This window comes from Callionymus lyra, chromosome 4 (assembly GCF_982586985.1).
Source record: "Callionymus lyra chromosome 4, fCalLyr1.hap1.1, whole genome shotgun sequence".
NCBI classification, from domain to species: domain Eukaryota; kingdom Metazoa; phylum Chordata; class Actinopteri; order Syngnathiformes; family Callionymidae; genus Callionymus; species Callionymus lyra.
In genome coordinates this window covers 990001-1012364 of record NC_141821.1, presented here as the reverse complement: position 1 = coordinate 1012364, position 22364 = coordinate 990001, and the positions used below count along the sequence as shown (strand labels likewise).

The 22364-nt window shown below is 44.9% G+C and overlaps 1 protein-coding gene across 2 annotated transcripts in view; it reads left to right on the top strand.

Annotated features, from left to right (window-relative positions):
• Positions 1-22364, top strand: part of gli3 (GLI family zinc finger 3) — a 159918-nt gene that overhangs the window by 29713 nt on the left and 107841 nt on the right. For both annotated transcript variants that reach the window (XM_087788425.1, XM_087788424.1), the window contains exon 2: positions 5841-6003. In XM_087788425.1, coding sequence (XP_087644551.1) covers positions 5877-6003 — 127 coding nt within the window. In that variant the 5' untranslated portion in view covers positions 5841-5876. The remainder of the gene's footprint in view (positions 1-5840; positions 6004-22364) is intronic.

Genomic DNA, 22364 nt, shown 5'->3' with positions numbered 1-22364 from the left:
GACTGGTGATTCTATTGTTTTCTTCTCTTGAGGAGATGATTGTTCACAGATGTCACCAGAGACGACACAAAATAAAACAAAGCAGCTTGTATTAGATGAAGTTTACCCTCAACACCTCCTCTCACCTCCTCTCACCTCCTCCGGGAGTCAGAGAGAACCCCCTCTTCCTTCTCCTCCTCCTCCTCCTCCTCTTCCTCCTCCTCCTCCTCTTCCTCTACCTTCTTCTCTTCTCCTCCTCTTCCTCCTCCTCCTCCTCCTCCTCTACCTTCTTATCTTCTCCTACTCCTCCTCTTCCTCCTCCTCCTCCTCTACCTTCTTCTCTTCTCCTACTCCTCCTCTTCCTCCTCCTCCTCCTCCTCCTCCTCTTCCTCCTCCTCATCCTTCTCCTCCTCCTCTTCCTCCTCCTCCTCTTCCTCTACCTTCTTCTCTTCTCCTCCTCTTCCTCCTCCTCCTCCTCTACCTTCTTCTCTTCTCCTACTCCTCCTCCTCCTCCTCCCCTCCTCCTTCTCCTCCTCCTCCTCCTCATCCTCCTCCTCCTCCTCCTCCTCCTCTTCTTTTCCTCCTCCTCCTCCTCCTCTTCCCTCTCCTCCTCCTCCTCCTTCTCCTCCTCCTCCTCTTCCCTCTCCTCCTCCTCCTCGTCCTCCTCCTCCTCGTCATCCTCCTCCTCCTCCTCTTCCCTCTCCTCCTCCTCCTCCTCCTCCTCCTCCTCCTCTTCTTTTCCTCCTCCTCCTCCTCCTCTTCCCTCTCCTCCTCCTCCTCCTCTTCCTTCTCCTCCTCCTCCTCTTCCCTCTCCTCCTCCTCCTCCTCATCCTCCTCCTCCTTGTCATCCTCCTCCTCTTCCCTCTCCTCCTCCTCCTCCTCCCTCTCCTCCTCCTCTTCCCTCTCCTCCTCCTCCTCCTCCTCCTCCTCCTCCTCCTCCTCCTCCTTTCATAGAGCCGCACATGTTTACAGGGCGGAGGATGCAGATGATGGTCTTCAAGAAAGTCAGACTAAATAAATGTGTTATTGTGGACGTGAAGGTCTGAAGATCCTGTTCATAATCAAAGACCTCCGTGACCCACATAACGTCCTCTGAGGTGCTGAACTGAGACCAGACTTCTGGCTGAACCCGTCTAAACAGACAGCATTAACTTGAACCACCTTTATTCTTTGAAAGAAAAATTGCCCGACACCATGAGATTCCCAGAAGGACCTTCAAACAAGCCTTGTTTTCTTCTCTCTCTGAATCCCCTCAAGGTGCTGAACGTCTGCAGGATTATCTGCTCATCCAGGAGCTGCTGCTGCTCAGATGGAATCTAATCAGATGTGTTGTTGTGTCAGGAGTTTAGTGCGACACAAGTGTGTGAGTCTGATGGTCCTGGACCAGAAGAACTTGAGCAGACTCTCTGTGATGAGGTCTGAGGGGGGGTCGACCTGTGGTCCTGGACCAGAAGAACTTGAGCAGACTCTCTGTGATGAGGTCTGAGGGGGGGTCGACCTGTGGTCCTGGACCAGAAGAACTTGAGCAGACTCTCTGTGAGGAGGTCTCAGGGGGGGTCGACCTGTGGTCCTGGACCAGAAGAACTTGAGCAGACTCTCTGTGATGAGGTCTGAGGGGGGGTCGACCTGTGGTCCTGGACCAGAAGAACTTGAGCAGACTCTCTGTGATGAGGTCTGAGGGGGGGTCGACCTGTGGTCCTGGACCAGAAGAACTTGAGCAGACTCTCTGTGAGGAGGTCTCAGGGGGGGTCGACCTGTGGTCCTGGACCAGAAGAACTTGAGCAGACTCTCTGTGATGAGGTCTGAGGGGGGGTCGACCTGTGGTCCTGGACCAGAAGAACTTGAGCAGACTCTCTGTGATGAGGTCTGAGGGGGGGTCGACCTGTGGTCCTGGACCAGAAGAACTTGAGCAGACTCTCTGTGATGAAGTCTGTTCTTCAGACGTGTGTTTGCAGACGTGGACGTGTAAATTGAAGGATTCAAGGTCAAACATCTCATTACCAAGTTTACTCCAGTCATTCATTTCCTGTCAGTCGGGTCAGAACCAGCCTGGATCCACTTTAAGTCCGGTTTGGAATTCACGGCACACAAGGTTCTGGTGGAGGACACACGTGGAGGTTCATGACGACCTTGATTCTCTCAGTGACTTTCATCAAAGTTACACTTTTGTTGGTTTAATGTACAACTTTATCGTCTACACACTCAACATATCAGCTGATTGGACCACAAGTTACAGCATCAACCAATGGGACGCTTGCGTCTCATGATATATTTACATATTCATGTTTGAAGTTTTTTTAACGAATGAAAATCTTTTATTTATTTCACACTTTTATATAGTTTTGTCTGATCAGTGGACGACAAAACATCAGTGACTTAGTGTGAGGTTTGTGTGTGTGTGTGTGTTGTTGTGACTCTATTGTATCATCAGTGTGTGTATGTGTGTTGTTGTGAATCTATTGTATCATCAGTGTGTGTTGTTGTGACTCTATTGTATCATCAGTGTGTGTGTTGTTGTGACTCTATTGTATCATCAGTGTGTGTGTGTGTGTGTTGTTATGACTCTATTGTATCATCAGTGTGTGTGTTGTTGTGACTCTATTGTATCATCAGTGTGTGTGTGTGTGTGTGTGTTGTTGTGACTCTATTGTATCATCAGTGTGTGTGTTGTGATGTGTGACTCTATTGTATCATCAGTGTTTGTGTGTTGTGACTCTATTGTATAATGAGTGTGTGTGTGTTGTTGTGATGTGTGACTGTATTGTATCATCAGTGTGTGTGTTGGTGTGACTCTATTGTATCACCAGTGTGTGTGTGTGTTGTGACTCTATTGTATCATCAGTGTGTGTGTGTTGTGACTCTATTGTATAATCAGTGTGTGTGTGTTGTTGGGATGTGTGACTGTAATGTATCATCAGTGTGTGTGTTGTTGTGACTCTTTTGTATCATCAGTGTGTGTGTGTTGTTGTGACTCTATTGTATCATCAGTGTGTGTGTTGTTGTGACTCTATTGTATCATCAGCGTGTGTGTTGTTGTGACTCTATTGTATCATCAGCCTGTGTGTGTTGTTGTGATGTGTGACTCTATTGTATCATCAGTGTGTTGTTGTGATGTGTGCCTTTATTGTATCATTAGTGTGTTTTTGTTGTTGTGTTGGTGTGACTCTATTGTATCACCAGTGTGTGTGTGTTGTGACTCTATTGTATCATCAGTGTGTGTGTGTTGTGACTCGATTGTATAATCAGTGTGTGTGTGTTGTTGGGATGTGTGACTGTAATGTATCATCAGTGTGTGTGTGTGTGTTGTGACTCTATTGTATCATCAATGTGTGTGTTGTTGTGACTCTATTGTATAATCAGTGTGTGTATGTTGTTGTGATGTGTGACTCTATTGTATCATCAGTGTTTGTGTGTTGTTGTGATGTGTGACTCTATTGTATCATCAGTGTGTGTGTGTTGTTGCGATGTTTGACTCTATTGTATCATCAGTGTGTGTGTGTTGTTGTGATGTGTGACTCTATTGTATCATCAGTGTGTGTGTTGTTGTGACTCCATTGTATCATCAGTGTGTGTGTGTTGTTGTGATGTGTGACTCTATTGTATCATCAGTGTGTTGTTGTGATGTGTGACTTTATTGTATCATTAGTGTGTGTTTGTTGTTGTGATGTGTGACTCTATTGTATCAACAGTGTGTGTGTTGTTGTGATGTGTACTAGTTGATGTTTAATGACACCAGAGTTGATACTAGTTGATGTTTAATGACACCAGAGTTGATACTAGTTGATGTTTAATGACACCAGGGTTGATACTAGTTGATGTTTAATGACACCAGAGTTGATACTAGTTGATGTTTAATGACACCAGAGTTGATACTAGTTGATGTTTAATGACACCAGAGTTGATACTAGTTGATGTTTAATGACACCAGAGTTGATACTAGTTGATGTTTAATGACACCAGAGTTGATACTAGTTGATGTTTAAATGACAACAGAGTTGATACTAGTTGATGTTTAATGAAACCAGAGTTGATGTTTAATAACACCAGAGTTGATACTAGTTGATGTTTAATGACACCAGAGTTGATACTAGTTGATGTTTAATGACACCAGAGTTGATACTAGTTGATGTTTAATGACACCAGAGTTGATACTAGTTGATGTTTAATGACACCAGAGTTGATACTAGTTGATGTTTAATGACACCAGAGTTGATACTAGTTGATGTTTAATGACACCAGAGTTGATACTAGTTGATGTTTAATGACACCAGAGTTGATACTAGTTGATGTTTAAATGACAACAGAGTTGATACTAGTTGATGTTTAATGAAACCAGAGTTGATGTTTAATGACACCAGAGTTGATACTAGTTGATGTTTAATGACACCAGAGTTCATAATAGTTGATGTTTAATGACACAAGAGTTGATACTAGTTGATGTTTAATGACACCAGAGTTGATACTAGTTGATGTTTAATGACACCAGAGTTGATACTAGTTGATGTTTAATGACACCAGAGTAGATACTAGTTGATGTTTAATGACACCAGAGTTGATACTAGTTGATGTTTAATGACACCAGAGTTGATACTAGTTGATGTTTAATGACACCAGAGTTGATACTAGTTGATGTTTAATGACACCAGAGTTGATACTAGTTGATGTTTAATGACACCAGAGTTGATACTAGTTGATGTTTAATGACACCAGAGTTGATACTAGTTGATGTTTAATGACACCAGAGTTGATACTAGTTGATGTTTAATGACACCAGAGTTGATACTCGTTGATGTTTAATGACACCAGAGTTGATACTAGTTGATGTTTAATGACACCAGAGTTGATACTAGTTGATGTTTAATGACACCAGAGTTGATACTAGTTGATGTTTAATGACACCAGAGTTGATACTAGTTGATGTTTAATGACACCAGAGTTGATACTAGTTGATGTTTAATGACACCAGAGTTGATACTAGTTGATGTTTAATGACACCAGAGTTGATACTAGTTGATGTTTAATAACACCAGAGTTGATACTAGTTGATGTTTAATGACACCAGAGTTGATACTAGTTGATGTTTAATGACACCAGAGTTGATACTAGTTGATGTTTAATGACACCAGAGTTGATACTAGTTGATGTTTAATGACACCAGAGTTGATACTAGTTTATGTTTAATGACTACAGAGTCGATACTAATTGATGTTTAATGACACCAGAGTTGATACTAGTTGATGTTTAATGACACCAGAGTTGATACTAGTTGATGTTTAATGACACCAGAGTTGATACTAGTTGATGTTTAATGACATCAGAGTTGATACTAGTTGATGTTTAATGACACCAGAGTTGATACTAGTTTATGTTTAATGACTACAGAGTTGATACTAATTGATGTTTAATGACACCAGAGTTGATACTAGTTGATGTTTAATGACACCAGAGTTGATACTAGTTGATGTTTAATGACACCAGAGTTGATACTAATTGATGTTTAATGACACCAGAGTTGATACTAGTTGATGTTTAATGACACCAGAGTTGATACTAGTTGATGTTTAATGACACCAGAGTTGATACTAGTTGATGTTTAATGACACCAGAGTTGATACTAGTTGATGTTTAATGACACCAGAGTTGATACTAGTTGATGTTTAATGACACCAGAGTAGACACCAGATGATGTTTAAACAACAGTCACAGATGTTGACCCAACAAGACTCTAAACGTTCATTAGAAGCAGAGACTGTTGTGATGATGGACGTGAATGAAGGTGTTTGTTGAGCTGAAGAACAAATAATGAGTCTCTGGATGATGTTCCTCAGCTGTGACTCTAACCATCAACTCTTCTTCTGCAGTCGTCTCCATGCGGTGTTAAGGAATGAGCCATCACCATGGAAACACACTCTCAGGCCAGTTCAGCAGCTGAGAAGAAGAAGAGGGTGGAGACCATCGTGGCCAACAAGGGCTCGCGCCATGACATCAGCGAGAAGGCGGTCGCGTCCAGCACCACGTCCAACGGTACGTTCCTCACCATCGTGGTTCTTCAGGTCTGATCCTGTTTCTGGGATTGAACCCACGACCTTCAACGTCAAGAAGGTTCAACACAACTCATGAGACTCACACACAACCATTGTTTCAACACATGAAGTCCAGTAGGTGTCGCCGGAGTCAGAGTCGGGTTCTCGGCTCCACGTCTTCTGCTCACAGGTTCTCTTGGGCCGGAGCCGACAGAAACCCAGTGTCCTCAGAGGATTTTCCGAGCTGAAGCCGGAGAAGACGTGGGTGGAGTCGGATCACGTCATGTCGTGGATGTGACTCGTGGAATATTCCTGGAGCTGTAATAATAGTTCTGTTCATGAGGAGACTCGTGGACTTCAGCAGGAGCTTCTCAACAGAGACGGATCACAGTCCTGGTCCAGACTGTAGCTCAGGTCCACAGGTCGATCCCAGAAGGAGGTTCTGTGTGACATGCGTCCGACGTGTCACTGGAACCATAAGTTATGACTGTCGTCCTTAAGGAGTTATCACAGGAAGTAGGTCATTTGTCCTGAAGCATCATGGGAGTGATGACACTCTCATGCTCGTCCAGATGGTCAGGACTGAGAGTACTAATGAAGGTACATGAACGTGTTTTCATGGCTTTATGACTGTGGTGTTTGTACTTCAGACAGTTTGATCCTCAACCTTCAACATTAGTTCATAGAACTTTAATCAATAGAAACGAGTAATATTGTGACGTGTCAATCAAACACAACTTTACGTGGAATCTTTGAGCTGATAGAACTAAACTACATATGATCAAGATGAGTAACAGTAACAGAGTAATTCTCAGGGTAGAAGTTTGAGTCTAGATGTAGAAGAGACACTATAGTATTACTCCACAAGGCTTCATAGTATTAATCCACAAGGCTTCATAGTATTACTCCACAAGGCTTCATAGTATTACTCCACAAGGCTTCATAGTATTACTTCACAAGGCTTCATAGTATTACTCCACAAGGCTTCATAGTATTACTTCACAAGGCTTCATAGTATTACTCCACAAGGCTTCATAGTATTACTCCACAAGGCTTCATAGTATTACTCCACAAGGCTTCATAGTATTACTTCACAAGGCTTCATAGTATTAATCCACAAGGCTTCATAGTATTACTCCACAATGCTTCATAGTATTACTCCACAAGGCTTCATAGTATTACTTCACAAGGCTTCATAGTATTACTCCACAAGACTTCATAGTATTACTCCACAAGGCTTCATAGTATTACTTCACAAGGCTTCATAGTATTAATCCACAAGGCTTCATAGTATTACTTCACAAGGCTTCATAGTATTACTCCACAAGGCTTCATAGTATTACTCCACAAGGCTTCATAGTATTACTTCACAAGGCTTCATAGTATTAATCCACAAGGCTTCATAGTATTACTCCACAAGGCTTCATAGTATTACTTCACAAGGCTTCATAGTATTACTCCACAAGACTTCATAGTATTACTCCACAAGGCTTCATAGTATTACTTCACAAGGCTTCATAGTATTAATCCACAAGGCTTCATAGTATTACTCCACAAGGCTTTATAGTATTACTCCACAAGGCTTCATAGTATTACTTCACAAGGCTTTATAGTATTACTCCAGAAGGCTTCATAGTATTACTCCACAAGGCTTTATAGTATTACTCCACAAGGCTTCATGGTATTACTTCACAAGGCTTCATAGTATTACTCCACAAGGCTTCATAGTATTACTCCACAAGGCTTCATAGTATTACTTCACAAGGCTTTATAGTATTACTCCACAAGGCTTCATAGTATTACTCCACAAGGCTTCATAGTATTACTTCACAAGGCTTCATAGTATTACTCCACAAGACTTCATAGTATTACTCCACAAGGCTTCATAGTATTACTTCACAAGGCTTCATAGTATTAATCCACAAGGCTTCATAGTATTACTTCACAAGGCTTCATAGTATTACTCCACAAGGCTTCATAGTATTACTCCACAAGGCTTCATAGTATTACTTCACAAGGCTTCATAGTATTAATCCACAAGGCTTCATAGTATTACTCCACAAGGCTTCATAGTATTACTTCAAAAGGCTTCATAGTATTACTCCACAAGACTTCATAGTATTACTCCACAAGGCTTCATAGTATTACTTCACAAGGCTTCATAGTATTAATCCACAAGGCTTCATAGTATTACTCCACAAGGCTTTATAGTATTACTCCACAAGGCTTCATAGTATTACTTCACAAGGCTTTATAGTATTACTCCAGAAGGCTTCATAGTATTACTCCACAAGGCTTTATAGTATTACTCCACAAGGCTTCATGGTATTACTTCACAAGGCTTCATAGTATTACTCCACAAGGCTTCATAGTATTACTCCACAAGGCTTCATAGTATTACTTCACAAGGCTTTATAGTATTACTCCACAAGGCTTCATAGTATTACTCCACAAGGCTTCATAGTATTACTTCACAAGGCTTCATATTATTACTCCACAAGGTTTTATAGTATTACTCCACAAGGCTTCATATTATTACTCCACAAGGTTTTATAGTATTACTCCACAAGGCTTTATAGTATTACTCCACAAGGCTTCATAGTATTACTCCACAAGGCTTCATAGTATTACTCCACAAGGCTTCATAGTATTACTCCACAAGGCTTCATAGTATTACTTCACAAGGCTTCATAGTATTACTCCGCAGGACTTCATAGTATTACTCCACAAGACTTTATAGTATTACTCCACAAGGCTTCATAGTATTACTCCACAAGACTTTACAGTATTACTCCGCAGGGCTTCATAGTATTACTCCTCAAGGCTTCATAGTATTACTCCGCAGGGCTTCATAGTATTACTCCACAAGACTTTACAGTATTACTCCGCAGGGCTTCATAGTATTACTCCTCAAGGCTTCATAGTATTACTCGACAAGGCTTCATAGTATTACTCCACAAGACTTTATAGAATTACTCCACAAGGCTTCATAGTATTACTCCACAAGGCTTCATAGTATTACTTCACAAGGCTTCATATTATTACTCCACAAGGTTTTATAGTATTACTCCACAAGGCTTCATATTATTACTCCACAAGGTTTTATAGTATTACTCCACAAGGCTTTATAGTATTACTCCACAAGGCTTCATAGTATTACTCCACAAGGCTTCATAGTATTACTCCACAAGGCTTCATAGTATTACTCCACAAGGCTTCATAGTATTACTTCACAAGGCTTCATAGTATTACTCCGCAGGACTTCATAGTATTACTCCACAAGACTTTATAGTATTACTCCACAAGGCTTCATAGTATTACTCCACAAGGCTTCATAGTATTACTCCACAAGACTTTACAGTATTACTCCGCAGGGCTTCATAGTATTACTCCTCAAGGCTTCATAGTATTACTCCGCAGGGCTTCATAGTATTACTCCACAAGACTTTATAGTATTACTCGACAAGGCGTCATAGTATTACTCCGCAGGGCTTCATAGTATTACTCCACAAGACTTTATAGAATTACTCCACAAGGCTTCATAGTATTACTCCACAAGACTTTATAGTATTACTCCACAATACTTTATAGTATTACTCCACAAGGCTTCATAGTATTACTCCACAAGACTTTATAGTATTACTCCACAAGGCTTCAAAGTATTACTCCACAAGACTTTATAGTATTACTCCACAAGGCTTCATAGTATGCTTAGTATTTGGAAAAGCCTTCAGTGTAATTAAATGGTTCAACACGTTGACAGGAGCTGAAGGTTCATGAAGGTCCTGAAGACTCTTTAAAGATCAGGATCATAAGATCACTTTCACATTCTTTTGTGCTCATAATTACTGCACATTCCCATCTAACCTCCTATCAGGTGTAACCCAACACTCACCTTTGACCTCTGTGGCCCCTGCACTAGCTCGCTGACCAACAACAGGTCATTGTGAGCGACTGAACTTCTTCTCAGTCACGACCTCAGCAGCTCAAGACCATGTTCCTGTCGGAGTACTTGGAGTAGACAGGTCTTCATATCTGCTGCTCTCAACATTCCTCCCGCTGGAACTTTGAGGGGTCATTATGTAGTCCTGGTGTTCCCACGTGAGCGCCCAAAAAAAGTGGCTCCATCTTGTGCCCCATTGATGGCGGCCCCTCCTTGTGACAGCTCCAAAGAGCCCACTGTGCTCAACAATGCTGTGATTGGTGCTGGAGGGGGGCAGGGGGCGAGGGGGGCAGGGGGGCAGGGGGCGAGGGGAGTCAGCTCCCCGTCCACCCTCATCATTCTCCAGGTGGATCACAAAGTCCCCTGATTCTTTTGTTGCTGCTAAAGATGTCTTTTGAAAACTGTTCTTCTGGACGTTGATTTGAGGAAGTGGTGAAGAAGAAGTTTGTTCTGTTGTCTTCACTAGATCATCTGTTACTAACTAGACCAGCTGTTGTTGTCTTCACTAGATCATCTGTTACTAACTAGACCAGCTGTTGTCGTCTTCACTAGATCATCTGTTACTAACTAGACCAGCTGTTGTCGTCTTCACTAGATCATCTGTTACTAACTAGACCAGCTGTTGTTGTCTTCACTAGATCATCTGTTACTAACTAGACCAGCTGTTGTTGTCTTCACTAGATCATCTGTTACTAACTAGACCAGCTGTTGTTGTCTTCACTAGATCATCTGTTACTAACTAGACCAGCTGTTGTTGTCTTCACTAGATCATCTGTTACTAACTAGTCCAGCTGTTGTTGTCTTCACTAGATCATCTGTTACTAACTAGACCAGCTGTTGTTGTCTTCACTAGATCATCTGTTACTAACTAGACCAGCTGTTGTTGTCTTCACTAGATCATCTGTTACTAACTAGACCAGCTGTTGTCGTCTTCACTAGATCATCTGTTACTAACTAGACCATCTGTTGTCGTCTTCACTAGATCATCTGTTACTAACTAGACCAGCTGTTGTCGTCTTCACTAGATCATCTGTTACTAACTAGACCAGCTGTTGTTGTCTTCACTAGATCATCTGTTACTAACTAGACCAGCTGTTGTTGTCTTCACTAGATCATCTGTTACTAACTCGACCATCTGTTGTCGTCTTCACTAGATCATCTATTACTAACTAGACCAGCTTTTGACGTCTTCACTAGATCATCTGTTACTAACTAGACCAGCTGTTGTTGTCTTCACTAGATCATCTGTTACTAACTAGACCAGCTGTTGTTGTCTTCACTAGATCATCTATTACTAACTAGACCAGCTGTTGTTGTCTTCACTAGATCATCTGTTACTAACTAGACCAGCTGTTGTTGTCTTCACTAGATCATCTGTTGCTAACTAGACCAGCTGTTGTCGTCTTCACTAGATCATCTGTTACTAACTAGACCAGCTGTTGTTGTCTTCACTAGATCATCTATTACTAACTAGACCAGCTGTTGTCGTCTTCACTAGATCATCTGTTGCTAACTAGACCAGCTGTTGTTTTCTTCACTAGATCATCTGTTACTAACTAGACCAGCTGTTGTTGTCTTCACTAGATCATCTATTACTAACTAGTCCAGCTGTTGTTGTCTTCACTAGATCATCTGTTACTAACTAGACCAGCTGTTGTTGTCTTCACTAGATCATCTGTTACTAACTAGACCAGCTGTTGTTGTCTTCACTAGATCATCTGTTACTAACTAGACCAGCTGTTGTTGTCTTCACTAGATCATCTGTTACTAACTAGACCAGCTGTTGTTGTCTTCACTAGATCATCTGTTACTAACTAGACCAGCTGTTGTTGTCTTCACTAGATCATCTGTTACTAACTAGACCAGCTGTTGTTGTCTTCACTAGATCATCTGTTACTAACTAGACCAGCTGTTGTTGTCTTCACTAGATCATCTGTTACTAACTAGACCAACATGTAAACAAACATTTACAACGACGTTCGCTGGAATGAAGTCGTCAGTGACGTGTGCATCGACGCATCAAAGAGTGTGTGAGGAGGTCAAACAAGTGTGTGAGGAGGTCAAACAAGTGTGTGAGGAGGTCAAACAAGTGTGTGAGGAGGTCAAACAAGTGTGTGAGGAGGTCACACAAGTGTGTGAGGAGGTCAAACAAGTGTGTGAGGAGGTCAAACAAGTGTGTGAGGAGGTCAAACAAGTGTGTGAGGAGGTCAAACAAGTGTGTGAGGAGGTCAAACAAGTGTGTGAGGAGGTCAAACAAGTGTGTGAGGAGGTCAAACAAGTGTGTGAGGAGGTCACACAAGTGTGTGAGGAGGTCAAACAAGAGTGTGAGGAGGTCAAACAAGTGTGTGAGGAGGTCAAACAAGTGTGTGAGGAGGTCACACAAGTGTGTGAGGAGGTCAAACAAGTGTGTGAGGAGGTCAAACAAGTGTGTGAGGAGGTCAAACAAGTGTGTGAGGAGGTCAAACAAGTGTGTGAGGAGGTCAAACAAGTGTGTGAGGAGGTCAAACAAGTGTGTGAGGAGGTCAAACAAGTGTGTGAGGAGGTCACACAAGTGTGTGAGGAGGTCAAACAAGAGTGTGAGGAGGTCAAACAAGTGTGTGAGGAGGTCAAACAAGTGTGTGAGGAGGTCAAACAAGTGTGTGAGGAGGTCAAACAAGTGTGTGAGGAGGTCAAACAAGTGTGTGAGGAGGTCAAACAAGAGTGTGAGGAGGTCAAACAAGTGTGTGAGGAGGTCAAACAAGTGTGTGAGGAGGTCAAACAAGTGTGTGAGGAGGTCAAACAAGTGTGTGAGGAGGTCACACAAGTGTGTGAGGAGGTCAAACAAGTGTGTGAGGAGGTCACACAAGTGTGTGAGGAGGTCAAACAAGTGTGTGAGGAGGTCACACAAGTGTGTGAGGAGGTCAAACAAGTGTGTGAGGAGGTCAAACAAGTGTGTGAGGAGGTCAAACAAGTGTGTGAAGACTAAACACCAGAAGAAAAGAGCACTTGACGGAGGAGGAGGCGAGGAGCAGATAGAGGAGCGGGGCCTCCTTCTTTTTTGCCATTTAAATGATGGGGCGTAAATAGAGGAGAATGTCATCTGACAGAAATAAAGTTCCCGTTAACAGCAGGGATGGAAAGTCATTTACAGATACGCTGTCCCGCCATCTTTGTGCCTCCAGATAAGGTTTCATTTCACAAACGGATCGCAGACGTTTTCACTTACGGGCCTCATTCTGGGACACACTCTGGGACACACTCTGGGACACACTCTGGGACACCTGTGATAACAGCTCGCCGCTCTAATTGAAAATGGCTTCGGAAATGGATTTTCACTTTTGGTGCCTCCCCCTCCCTCGTGAAGCCCCGCGCCTCCTCCTCCTCCTCGCCTCCTCCTCCTCCTCGCCTCCTCCTCGCCTCCTCCATCAACATGCCTTCGCTCCGCGCCGTCCCTCGGCTTTGATGGAGGAATTATTGGACCGACAGGAGGACGGAGCGGCGCGGGAGTGAAGGGGGAGAGCGGAGAGCAGGGTTCATCCCTCAGCGGCGTCGCCGCGGCGACAGCGGCGTGATTCGTCTCGTTAATGAAATCATTGATCACTTGACTCGTGATCAACTGTTGCTGCTCGTGTCGCCTCGTCCTCGTGTTCACGCCAGGAACTAACAGTGATGAGAGCAGACCACCATCCATCTCACGCCGGGACAACAACCTGCTTTCCAGGGTCTCCTTGCAACTCGTGTGTCATGTTTAAAAACAATTGTTTAATACGTGAATACATCTCGTCGTGACCTTCAGTTCAGGCGTGTGAGCGCTGGAGATAAATGGCACCGAATCTGAGTCCATGGTTCTCGGAATCAGGAGTTGAAGTGTCCTAGAGTCTTGTTCACGAGTGAGGGACGAATGCAGCGTGAGATCCACGGGTGGATTATTGTGAGTCAACAGTTGAGAGAGCTGAGCTAAAAGACCCTCATCAGTGGATCCACCTTCACCTGAGAGAAGTCATCCAGGAGGGACTCAGAGTACAACGTCTGATGTCTCTGCTGGTGAAGACCACGTGTTCTCAAAGAGAGACCATGACTCTCATCTGGCGGGGGAACACCTCGGGACCTCCCCACTCACACCGCTGCCCCCCGACCTGACCCCGCAGAAGAAGATCCTTCATCCTCTTTCATGAAACATGGTCCAGCTCAGTTTTAATGTGCTCCGGAGCCAGGACTGGGGCCCGGGTCGCTGGTCCGAGGGGCCTAATGAGAGGAGACTGATGGAGGGATAAGGGACCTCAGGGGAGCGGGGGGTCGGCCCAGGGGTCAGGAGGCACAAAGGAGGAGGCGTTATGGAGCCGACACACATAAATGATGATCACAAACACAAGATGTTCTCCTCAAAGATTCGTCTTCTCAAACGTTCTGGCCTCATTTCACGGACTCTGGACTGAAGGCAATTTCCTGCAGCAGCAGGGGGACCGGCTTTGGCAGATCCTCCTCACGGGGGCCCGAGGTGAGGCTTAGCTTAGCCACGCTGCTGCTCAGGGCGGAGAGGAACATCCGCTGTCCCGGGTCCAGCCTGAACCCTCTCGCCTGGCAGACCCTGGTATCTGAGCCGCTCCAGAGGCTCCACACTCCAGAACCCTCTGATGTTCTCCAGGTCGTCTCTTTGAAGCTCCTGAGAAGGTCTGATGTCTGTGGACTCGACCCTCAGAGCCTCCGTGACTCGTGAAGAACAAGAAGCTTCTTCTCACACTCACTGTTATTATGAACTATTGATCCAAACTATCACTTCATTTATAGTATTATATATATATTTACAAATATTACTTCATTCAGAAATACATACATTTTCCTTCAGTGTTTTTCATGAGAGAAAAACTAAAAAGATAAAAGTTGTGTTTATCAAAACAGTTGATGATTGTGATGACAAACAAACACAACAAATAAGAAACATAAACAAACACAATAAAGAAGAAACACAAACAAACACAACAAATAATAAACACAAATAAACACAATATAGTAGAAACACAAAAAACACAAACACAACAAAGAAGAAACACAACAAACACAAACACAATGAAGAAGAAACACAAAAAACACAAACACAACAAAGAAGAAACACAACAAGAAGAAGGAAACTTGTGATCAACGGAGAAAGAATCACATGTTGTTTCAAAGGTTTTAATGAAGACTCAGAAGCTGCTCTAAGCTGTCCCCCCTGACCTCTGACCCCCGGGGCTCTGACTTCATGCTCCCCCTCCTCGTCTCCTCCTCCTCGTCTCCTCCTCCTCGTCTCCTCCTCCTCGTCTCCTCCTCCTCGTCTCCTCCTCCTCGTCTCCTCCTCCTCGTCTCCCCCTCCTCGTCTCCCCCTCCTCGTCTCCTCCTCCTCGTCTCCTCCTCCTCGTCTCCTCCTCCTCGTCTCCCCCTCCTCGTCTCCTTGTCTCCTCCTGCAGGAGAAGAGATTGGTTTACAAGGCGAGGGAGGAGGATAGAAGTCAAGACCTGAGTCCTTCATCCCTCGCTCCTCTCTTCCTTCATCCCTCGCTCCTCTCTTCCTTCATCCCTCGCTCCTCTCTTCCTTCATCCCTCGCTCCTCTCGTCCTTCATCCCTCGCCCCTCTTGTCCTTCATCCCTCGCTCCTCTCTTCCTTCTCATCCCTCGCTCCTCTCTCCCTTCATCCCTCGCTCCTCTCGTCCTTCTCATCCCTCGCTCCTCTCATCCTTCTCATCCCTCGCTCCTCTTGTCCTTCATCCCTCACTACTCTCGTCCTTCTCATCCCTCGCTCCTCTCTTCCTTCATCCCTCGCTCCTCTCGTCCTTCATCCCTCGCTCCTCTTGTCCTTCTCATCCCTCGCTCCTCTCATCCTTCATCCCTCGCTCCTCTTGTCCTTCTCATCCCTCGCTCTTCTCTTCCTTCATCCTTCGCTCCTCTCGTCCTTCATCCCTCGCTCCTCTCTTCCTTCTCATCCCTCGCTCCTCTCTTCCTTCTCATCCCTCGCTCCTCTCGTCCTTCTCATCCCTCGCTCCTCTCGTCCTTCATCCCTCACTTCTCTCGTCCTTCTCATCCCTCGCTCCTCTCTCCCTTTATCCCTCGCTCCTCTCGTCCTTCTCATCCCTTGCTCCTCTCATCCTTCTCATCCCTCGCTCCTCTTGTCCTTCATCCCTCACTAATCTCGTCCTTCTCATCCCTCGCTCCTCTCTTCCTTCATCCCTCGCTCCTCTCGTCCTTCTCATCCCTCGCTCCTCTCGTCCTTCATCCCTCGCTCCTCTCTCCCTTCATCCCTCGCTCCTCTCGTCCTTCTCATCCCTCGCTCCTCTCATCCTTCTCATCCCTCGCTCCTCTTGTCCTTCATCCCTCACTACTCTCGTCCTTCTCATCCCTCGCTCCTCTCTTCCTTCATCCCTCGCTCCTCTTGTCCTTCTCATCCCTCGCTCCTCTCTTCCTTCATCCTTCGCTCCTCTCGTCCTTCATCCCTCGCTCCTCTCGCCCTTCATCCCTCGCTCCTCTCGTCCTTCTCATCCCTCGCTCCTCTCTTCCTTCATCCCTTGCTCCTCTCTTCCTTCATCCCTCGCTCCTCTCCTCCTTCTCATCCCTCGCTTCTCTCTTCCTTCTCATCCCTCGCTCCTCTCTTCCTTCATCTCTCGCTCCTCTCTTCCTTCATCCCTCGCTCCTCTCGTCCTTCTCATCCCTCGCTCCTCTCTTCCTTCATCCTTCGCTCCTCTCGTCCTTCATCCCTCGCTCCTCTCGCCCTTCATCCCTCGCTCCTCTCTTCCTTCTCATCCCTCGCTCCTCTCTTCCTTCATCCCTTGCTCCTCTCTTCCTTCATCCCTCGCTCCTCTCCTCCTTCTCATCCCTCGCTTCTCTCTTCCTTCTCATCCCTCGCTCCTCTCTTCCTTCATCTCTTGCTCCTCTCTTCCTTCTCATCCCTCGCTCTTCTCTTCCTTCATCCCTCGCTCCTCCCTTCCTTCATCCCTCGCTCCTCTCTTCCTTCATCCCTCGCTCCTCTCTCCCTTCATCCCTCGCTCCTCTCGTCCTTCTCATCCCTCGCTCCTCTCATCCTTCTCATCCCTCGTCCTTCATCCCTCACTACTCTCGTCCTTCTCATCCCTCGCTCATCTTGTCCTTCTCATCCCTTGCTCCTCTCTTCCTTCATTCCTTGCTCCTCTCGTCCTTCATCCCTCGCTCCTCTCGTCCTTCATCCCTCACTCCTCTCGTCCTTCTCATCCCTCGCTCCTCTTGTCCTTCTCATCCCTCGCTCCTCTCTTTCTTCATCCTTCGCTCCTCTCGTCCTTCTCATCCCTCGCTCTTGTCCTTCTCATCCCTCGCTCCTCTCTTTCTTCATCCTTCGCTCCTCTCGTCCTTCATCCCTCGCTCCTCTCTTCCTTCTCATCCCTCGCTCCTCTCTTCCTTCTCATCCCTCGCTCCTCTCGTCCTTCATCCCTCACTCCTCTTGTCCTTCTCATCTTCTCATCCCTCGCTCCTCTCGTCCTTCATTCCTCGCTCCTCTCGTCCTTCATCCCTCGCTCCTCTCGTCCTTCATCCCTCACTCCTCTCGTCCTTCTCATCCCTCGCTCCTCTTGTCCTTCTCATCCCTCGCTCCTCTCTTTCTTCATCCTTCGCTCCTCTCGTCCTTCATCCCTCGCTCCTCTCTTCCTTCTCATCCCTCGCTCTTCTCGTCCTTCTCATCCCTTGCTCCTCTCGTCCTTCATCCCTCGCTCCTCTCGTCCTTCATCCCTCACTCCTCTTGTCCTTCTCATCCCTCGCTCCTCTCATACTTCATTCCTCGCTCCTCTCGTCCTTCATTCCTCGCTCCTCTCGTCCTTCATCCCTCACTCCTCTTGTCCTTCTCATCCCTCGCTCCTCTCGTCCTTCATCCCTCACTCCTCTTGTCCTTCTCATCCCTCGCTCCTCTTGTCCTTCTCATCCCTCGCTCCTCTCGTCCTTCATCCCTCGCTCCTCTCTTCCTTTTTATCCCTCGCTCCTTCCTTCCTTCTCATCCCTCGCTCCTCTCATCCTTCTCATCCCTCGCTCCTCTCATCCTTCTCATCCCTCGCTCCTCTCGTCCTTCATCCCTCACTACTCTCGTCCTTCTCATCCCTCGCTCATCTTGTCCTTCTCATCCCTTGCTCCTCTCTTCCTTCATTCCTTGCTCCTCTCGTCCTTCATCCCTCGCTCCTCTCGTCCTTCATCCCTCACTCCTCTCGTCCTTCTCATCCCTCGCTCCTCTTGTCCTTCTCATCCCTCGCTCCTCTCTTTCTTCATCCTTCACTCCTCTCGTCCTTCTCATCCCTCGCTCTTGTCCTTCTCATCCCTCGCTCCTCTCTTTCTTCATCCTTCGCTCCTCTCGTCCTTCATCCCTCGCTCCTCTCCTCCTTCTCATCCCTCGCTCTTCTCGTCCTTCTCATCCCTCGCTCCTCTCGTCCTTCATCCCTCGCTCCTCTCGTCCTTCATCCCTCACTCCTCTTGTCCTTCTCATCCCTCGCTCCTCTCATAATTCATTCCTCGCTCCTCTCGTCCTTCATTCCTCGCTCCTCTCGTCCTTCATCCCTCACTCCTCTTGTCCTTCTCATCCCTCGCTCCTCTCGTCCTTCATCCCTCACTCCTCTTGTCCTTCTCATCCCTCGCTCCTCTTGTCCTTCTCATCCCTCGCTCCTCTCGTCCTTCATCCCTCACTCCTCTTGTCCTTCTCATCCCTCGCTCCTCTCATACTTCATTCCTCGCTCCTCTCGTCCTTCATTCCTCGCTCCTCTCGTCCTTCATCCCTCACTCCTCTTGTCCTTCTCATCCCTCGCTCCTCTCGTCCTTCATCCCTCACTCCTCTTGTCCTTCTCATCCCTCGCTCCTCTTGTCCTTCTCATCCCTCGCTCCTCTCGTCCTTCATCCCTCGCTCCTCTCTTCCTTTTTATCCCTCGCTCCTTCCTTCCTTCTCATCCCTCGCTCCTCTCATCCTTCTCATCCCTCGCTCCTCTCATCCTTCTCATCCCTCGCTCCTCTCGTCCTTCATCCCTCACTACTCTCGTCCTTCTCATCCCTCGCTCCTCTTGTCCTTCTCATCCCTCGCTCCTCTTGTCCTTCTCATCCCTCGCTCCTCTCGTCCTTCATCCCTCGCTCCTCTCTTCCTTTTTATCCCTCGCTCCTTCCTTCCTTCTCATCCCTCGCTCCTCTCATCCTTCTCATCCCTCGCTCCTCTCATCCTTCTCATCCCTCGCTCCTCTCGTCCTTCATCCCTCACTACTCTCATCCTTCTCATCCCTCGCTCCTCTCGTCCTTCATCCCTCACTACTCTCGTCCTTCTCATCCCTCGCTCATCTTGTCCTTCTCATCCCTTGCTCCTCTCTTCCTTCATTCCTTGCTCCTCTCGTCCTTCATCCCTCGCTCCTCTCGTCCTTCATCCCTCACTCCTCTCGTCCTTCTCATCCCTCGCTCCTCTTGTCCTTCTCATCCCTCGCTCCTCTCTTTCTTCATCCTTCGCTCCTCTCGTCCTTCTCATCCCTCGCTCTTGTCCTTCTCATCCCTCGCTCCTCTCTTTCTTCATCCTTCGCTCCTCTCGTCCTTCATCCCTCGCTCCTCTCTTCCTTCTCATCCCTCGCTCTTCTCGTCCTTCTCATCCCTCGCTCCTCTCGTCCTTCATCCCTCGCTCCTCTCGTCCTTCATCCCTCACTCCTCTTGTCCTTCTCATCCCTCGCTCCTCTCATAATTCATTCCTCGCTCCTCTCGTCCTTCATTCCTCGCTCCTCTCGTCCTTCATCCCTCACTCCTCTTGTCCTTCTCATCCCTCGCTCCTCGTGTCCTTCATCCCTCACTCCTCTTGTCCTTCTCATCCCTCGCTCCTCTTGTCCTTCTCATCCCTCGCTCCTCTCGTCCTTCATCCCTCGCTCCTCTCTTCCTTTTTATCCCTCGCTCCTTCCTTCCTTCTCATCCCTCGCTCCTCTCATCCTTCTCATCCCTCGCTCCTCTCATCCTTCTCATCCCTCGCTCCTCTCGTCCTTCATCCCTCACTACTCTCATCCTTCTCATCCCTCGCTCCTCTCGTCCTTCATCCCTCACTACTCTCGTCCTTCTCATCCCTCGCTCATCTTGTCCTTCTCATCCCTTGCTCCTCTCTTCCTTCATTCCTTGCTCCTCTCGTCCTTCATCCCTCGCTCCTCTCGTCCTTCATCCCTCACTCCTCTCGTCCTTCTCATCCCTCGCTCCTCTTGTCCTTCTCATCCCTCGCTCCTCTCTTTCTTCATCCTTCGCTCCTCTCGTCCTTCTCATCCCTCGCTCTTGTCCTTCTCTTCCCTCGCTCCTCTCTTTCTTCATCCTTCGCTCCTCTCGTCCTTCATCCCTCGCTCCTCTCTTCCTTCTCATCCCTCGCTCTTCTCGTCCTTCTCATCCCTCGCTCCTCTCGTCCTTCATCCCTCGCTCCTCTCGTCCTTCATCCCTCACTCCTCTTGTCCTTCTCATCCCTCGCTCCTCTCATAATTCATTCCTCGCTCCTCTCGTCCTTCATTCCTCGCTCCTCTCGTCCTTCATCCCTCACTCCTCTTGTCCTTCTCATCCCTCGCTCCTCGTGTCCTTCATCCCTCACTCCTCTTGTCCTTCTCATCCCTCGCTCCTCTTGTCCTTCTCATCCCTCGCTCCTCTCGTCCTTCATCCCTCGCTCCTCTCTTCCTTTTTATCCCTCGCTCCTTCCTTCCTTCTCATCCCTCGCTCCTCTCATCCTCGTCTCGTTCATTGAATTTGTTATTTTAAGCTTTATTTGATCAAATATATTATTAAAAGTAAATGATGTTTTTAATTAAGTACAAATGTAAAATGAAACATGTTGATGTGTTTAAAGAGAGTGTGTTTCTTCAGTGTAGCCATGAGCGCTGCATTGACTGGTGTGTGTGTGTGTTTCTGGTCATTCAGTCCTAGTTAGTTTGAGGTTGTGGGTTCAGATCCCAGTCGTGGCACATTCTTGCCATTTATCTGTGACCTTACCTGGTGTGTTTGACCTTTAGTCGACGCCGTCGCTCGCTCGACTCGACTCTCTCGCTATCAAACTATCAAACTATGAAACTATAAAACTATGAAACTATGAAACTATGAAACTATCAAACTATCAAACTATCAAACTATCAAACTATCAAACTATAAAACTATGAAACTATAAAACTATGAAACTATGAAACTATGAAACTATAAAACTATGAAACTATGAAACTATGAAACTATGAAACTATAAAACTATGAAACTATGAAACTATGAAACTATGAAACTATACAACTATGAAACTATAAAACTATAAAACTATCAAACTATGAAACTATGAAACTATGAAACTATAAAACTATGAAACTATGAAACTATAAAACTATGAAACTATGAAACTATGAAACTATGAAACTATAAAACTATGAAACTATGAAACTATGAAACTATAAAACTATGAAACTATGAAACTATGAAACTATAAAACTATGAAACTATGAAACTATGAAACTATGAAACTATGAAACTATAAAACTATGAAACTATGAAACTATGAAACTATACAACTATGAAACTATAAAACTATAAAACTATCAAACTATCAAACTATCAAACTATGAAACTATAAAACTATGAAACTATGAAACTATAAAACTATGAAACTATGAAACTATAAAACTATAAAACTATGAAACTATGAAACTATGAAACTATAAAACTATGAAACTATGAAACTATGAAACTATGAAACTATACAACTATGAAACTATAAAACTATAAAACTATGAAACTATGAAACTATAAAACTATGAAACTATGAAACTATAAAACTATGAAACTATGAAACTATAAAACTATGAAACTATGAAACTATGAAACTATGAAACTATAAAACTATGAAACTATGAAACTATGAAACTATAAAACTATGAAACTATGAAACTATGAAACTATAAAACTATGAAACTATGAAACTATGAAACTATCAAACTATCAAACTATCAAACTATCAAACTATCAAACTATAAAACTATGAAACTATAAAACTATGAAACTATGAAACTATGAAACTATAAAACTATGAAACTATGAAACTATGAAACTATGAAACTATAAAACTATGAAACTATGAAACTATGAAACTATGAAACTATACAACTATGAAACTATAAAACTATAAAACTATCAAACTATGAAACTATGAAACTATGAAACTATAAAACTATGAAACTATGAAACTATAAAACTATGAAACTATGAAACTATGAAACTATGAAACTATAAAACTATGAAACTATGAAACTATGAAACTATAAAACTATGAAACTATGAAACTATGAAACTATAAAACTATGAAACTATGAAACTATGAAACTATGAAACTATGAAACTATAAAACTATGAAACTATGAAACTATGAAACTATACAACTATGAAACTATAAAACTATAAAACTATCAAACTATCAAACTATCAAACTATGAAACTATAAA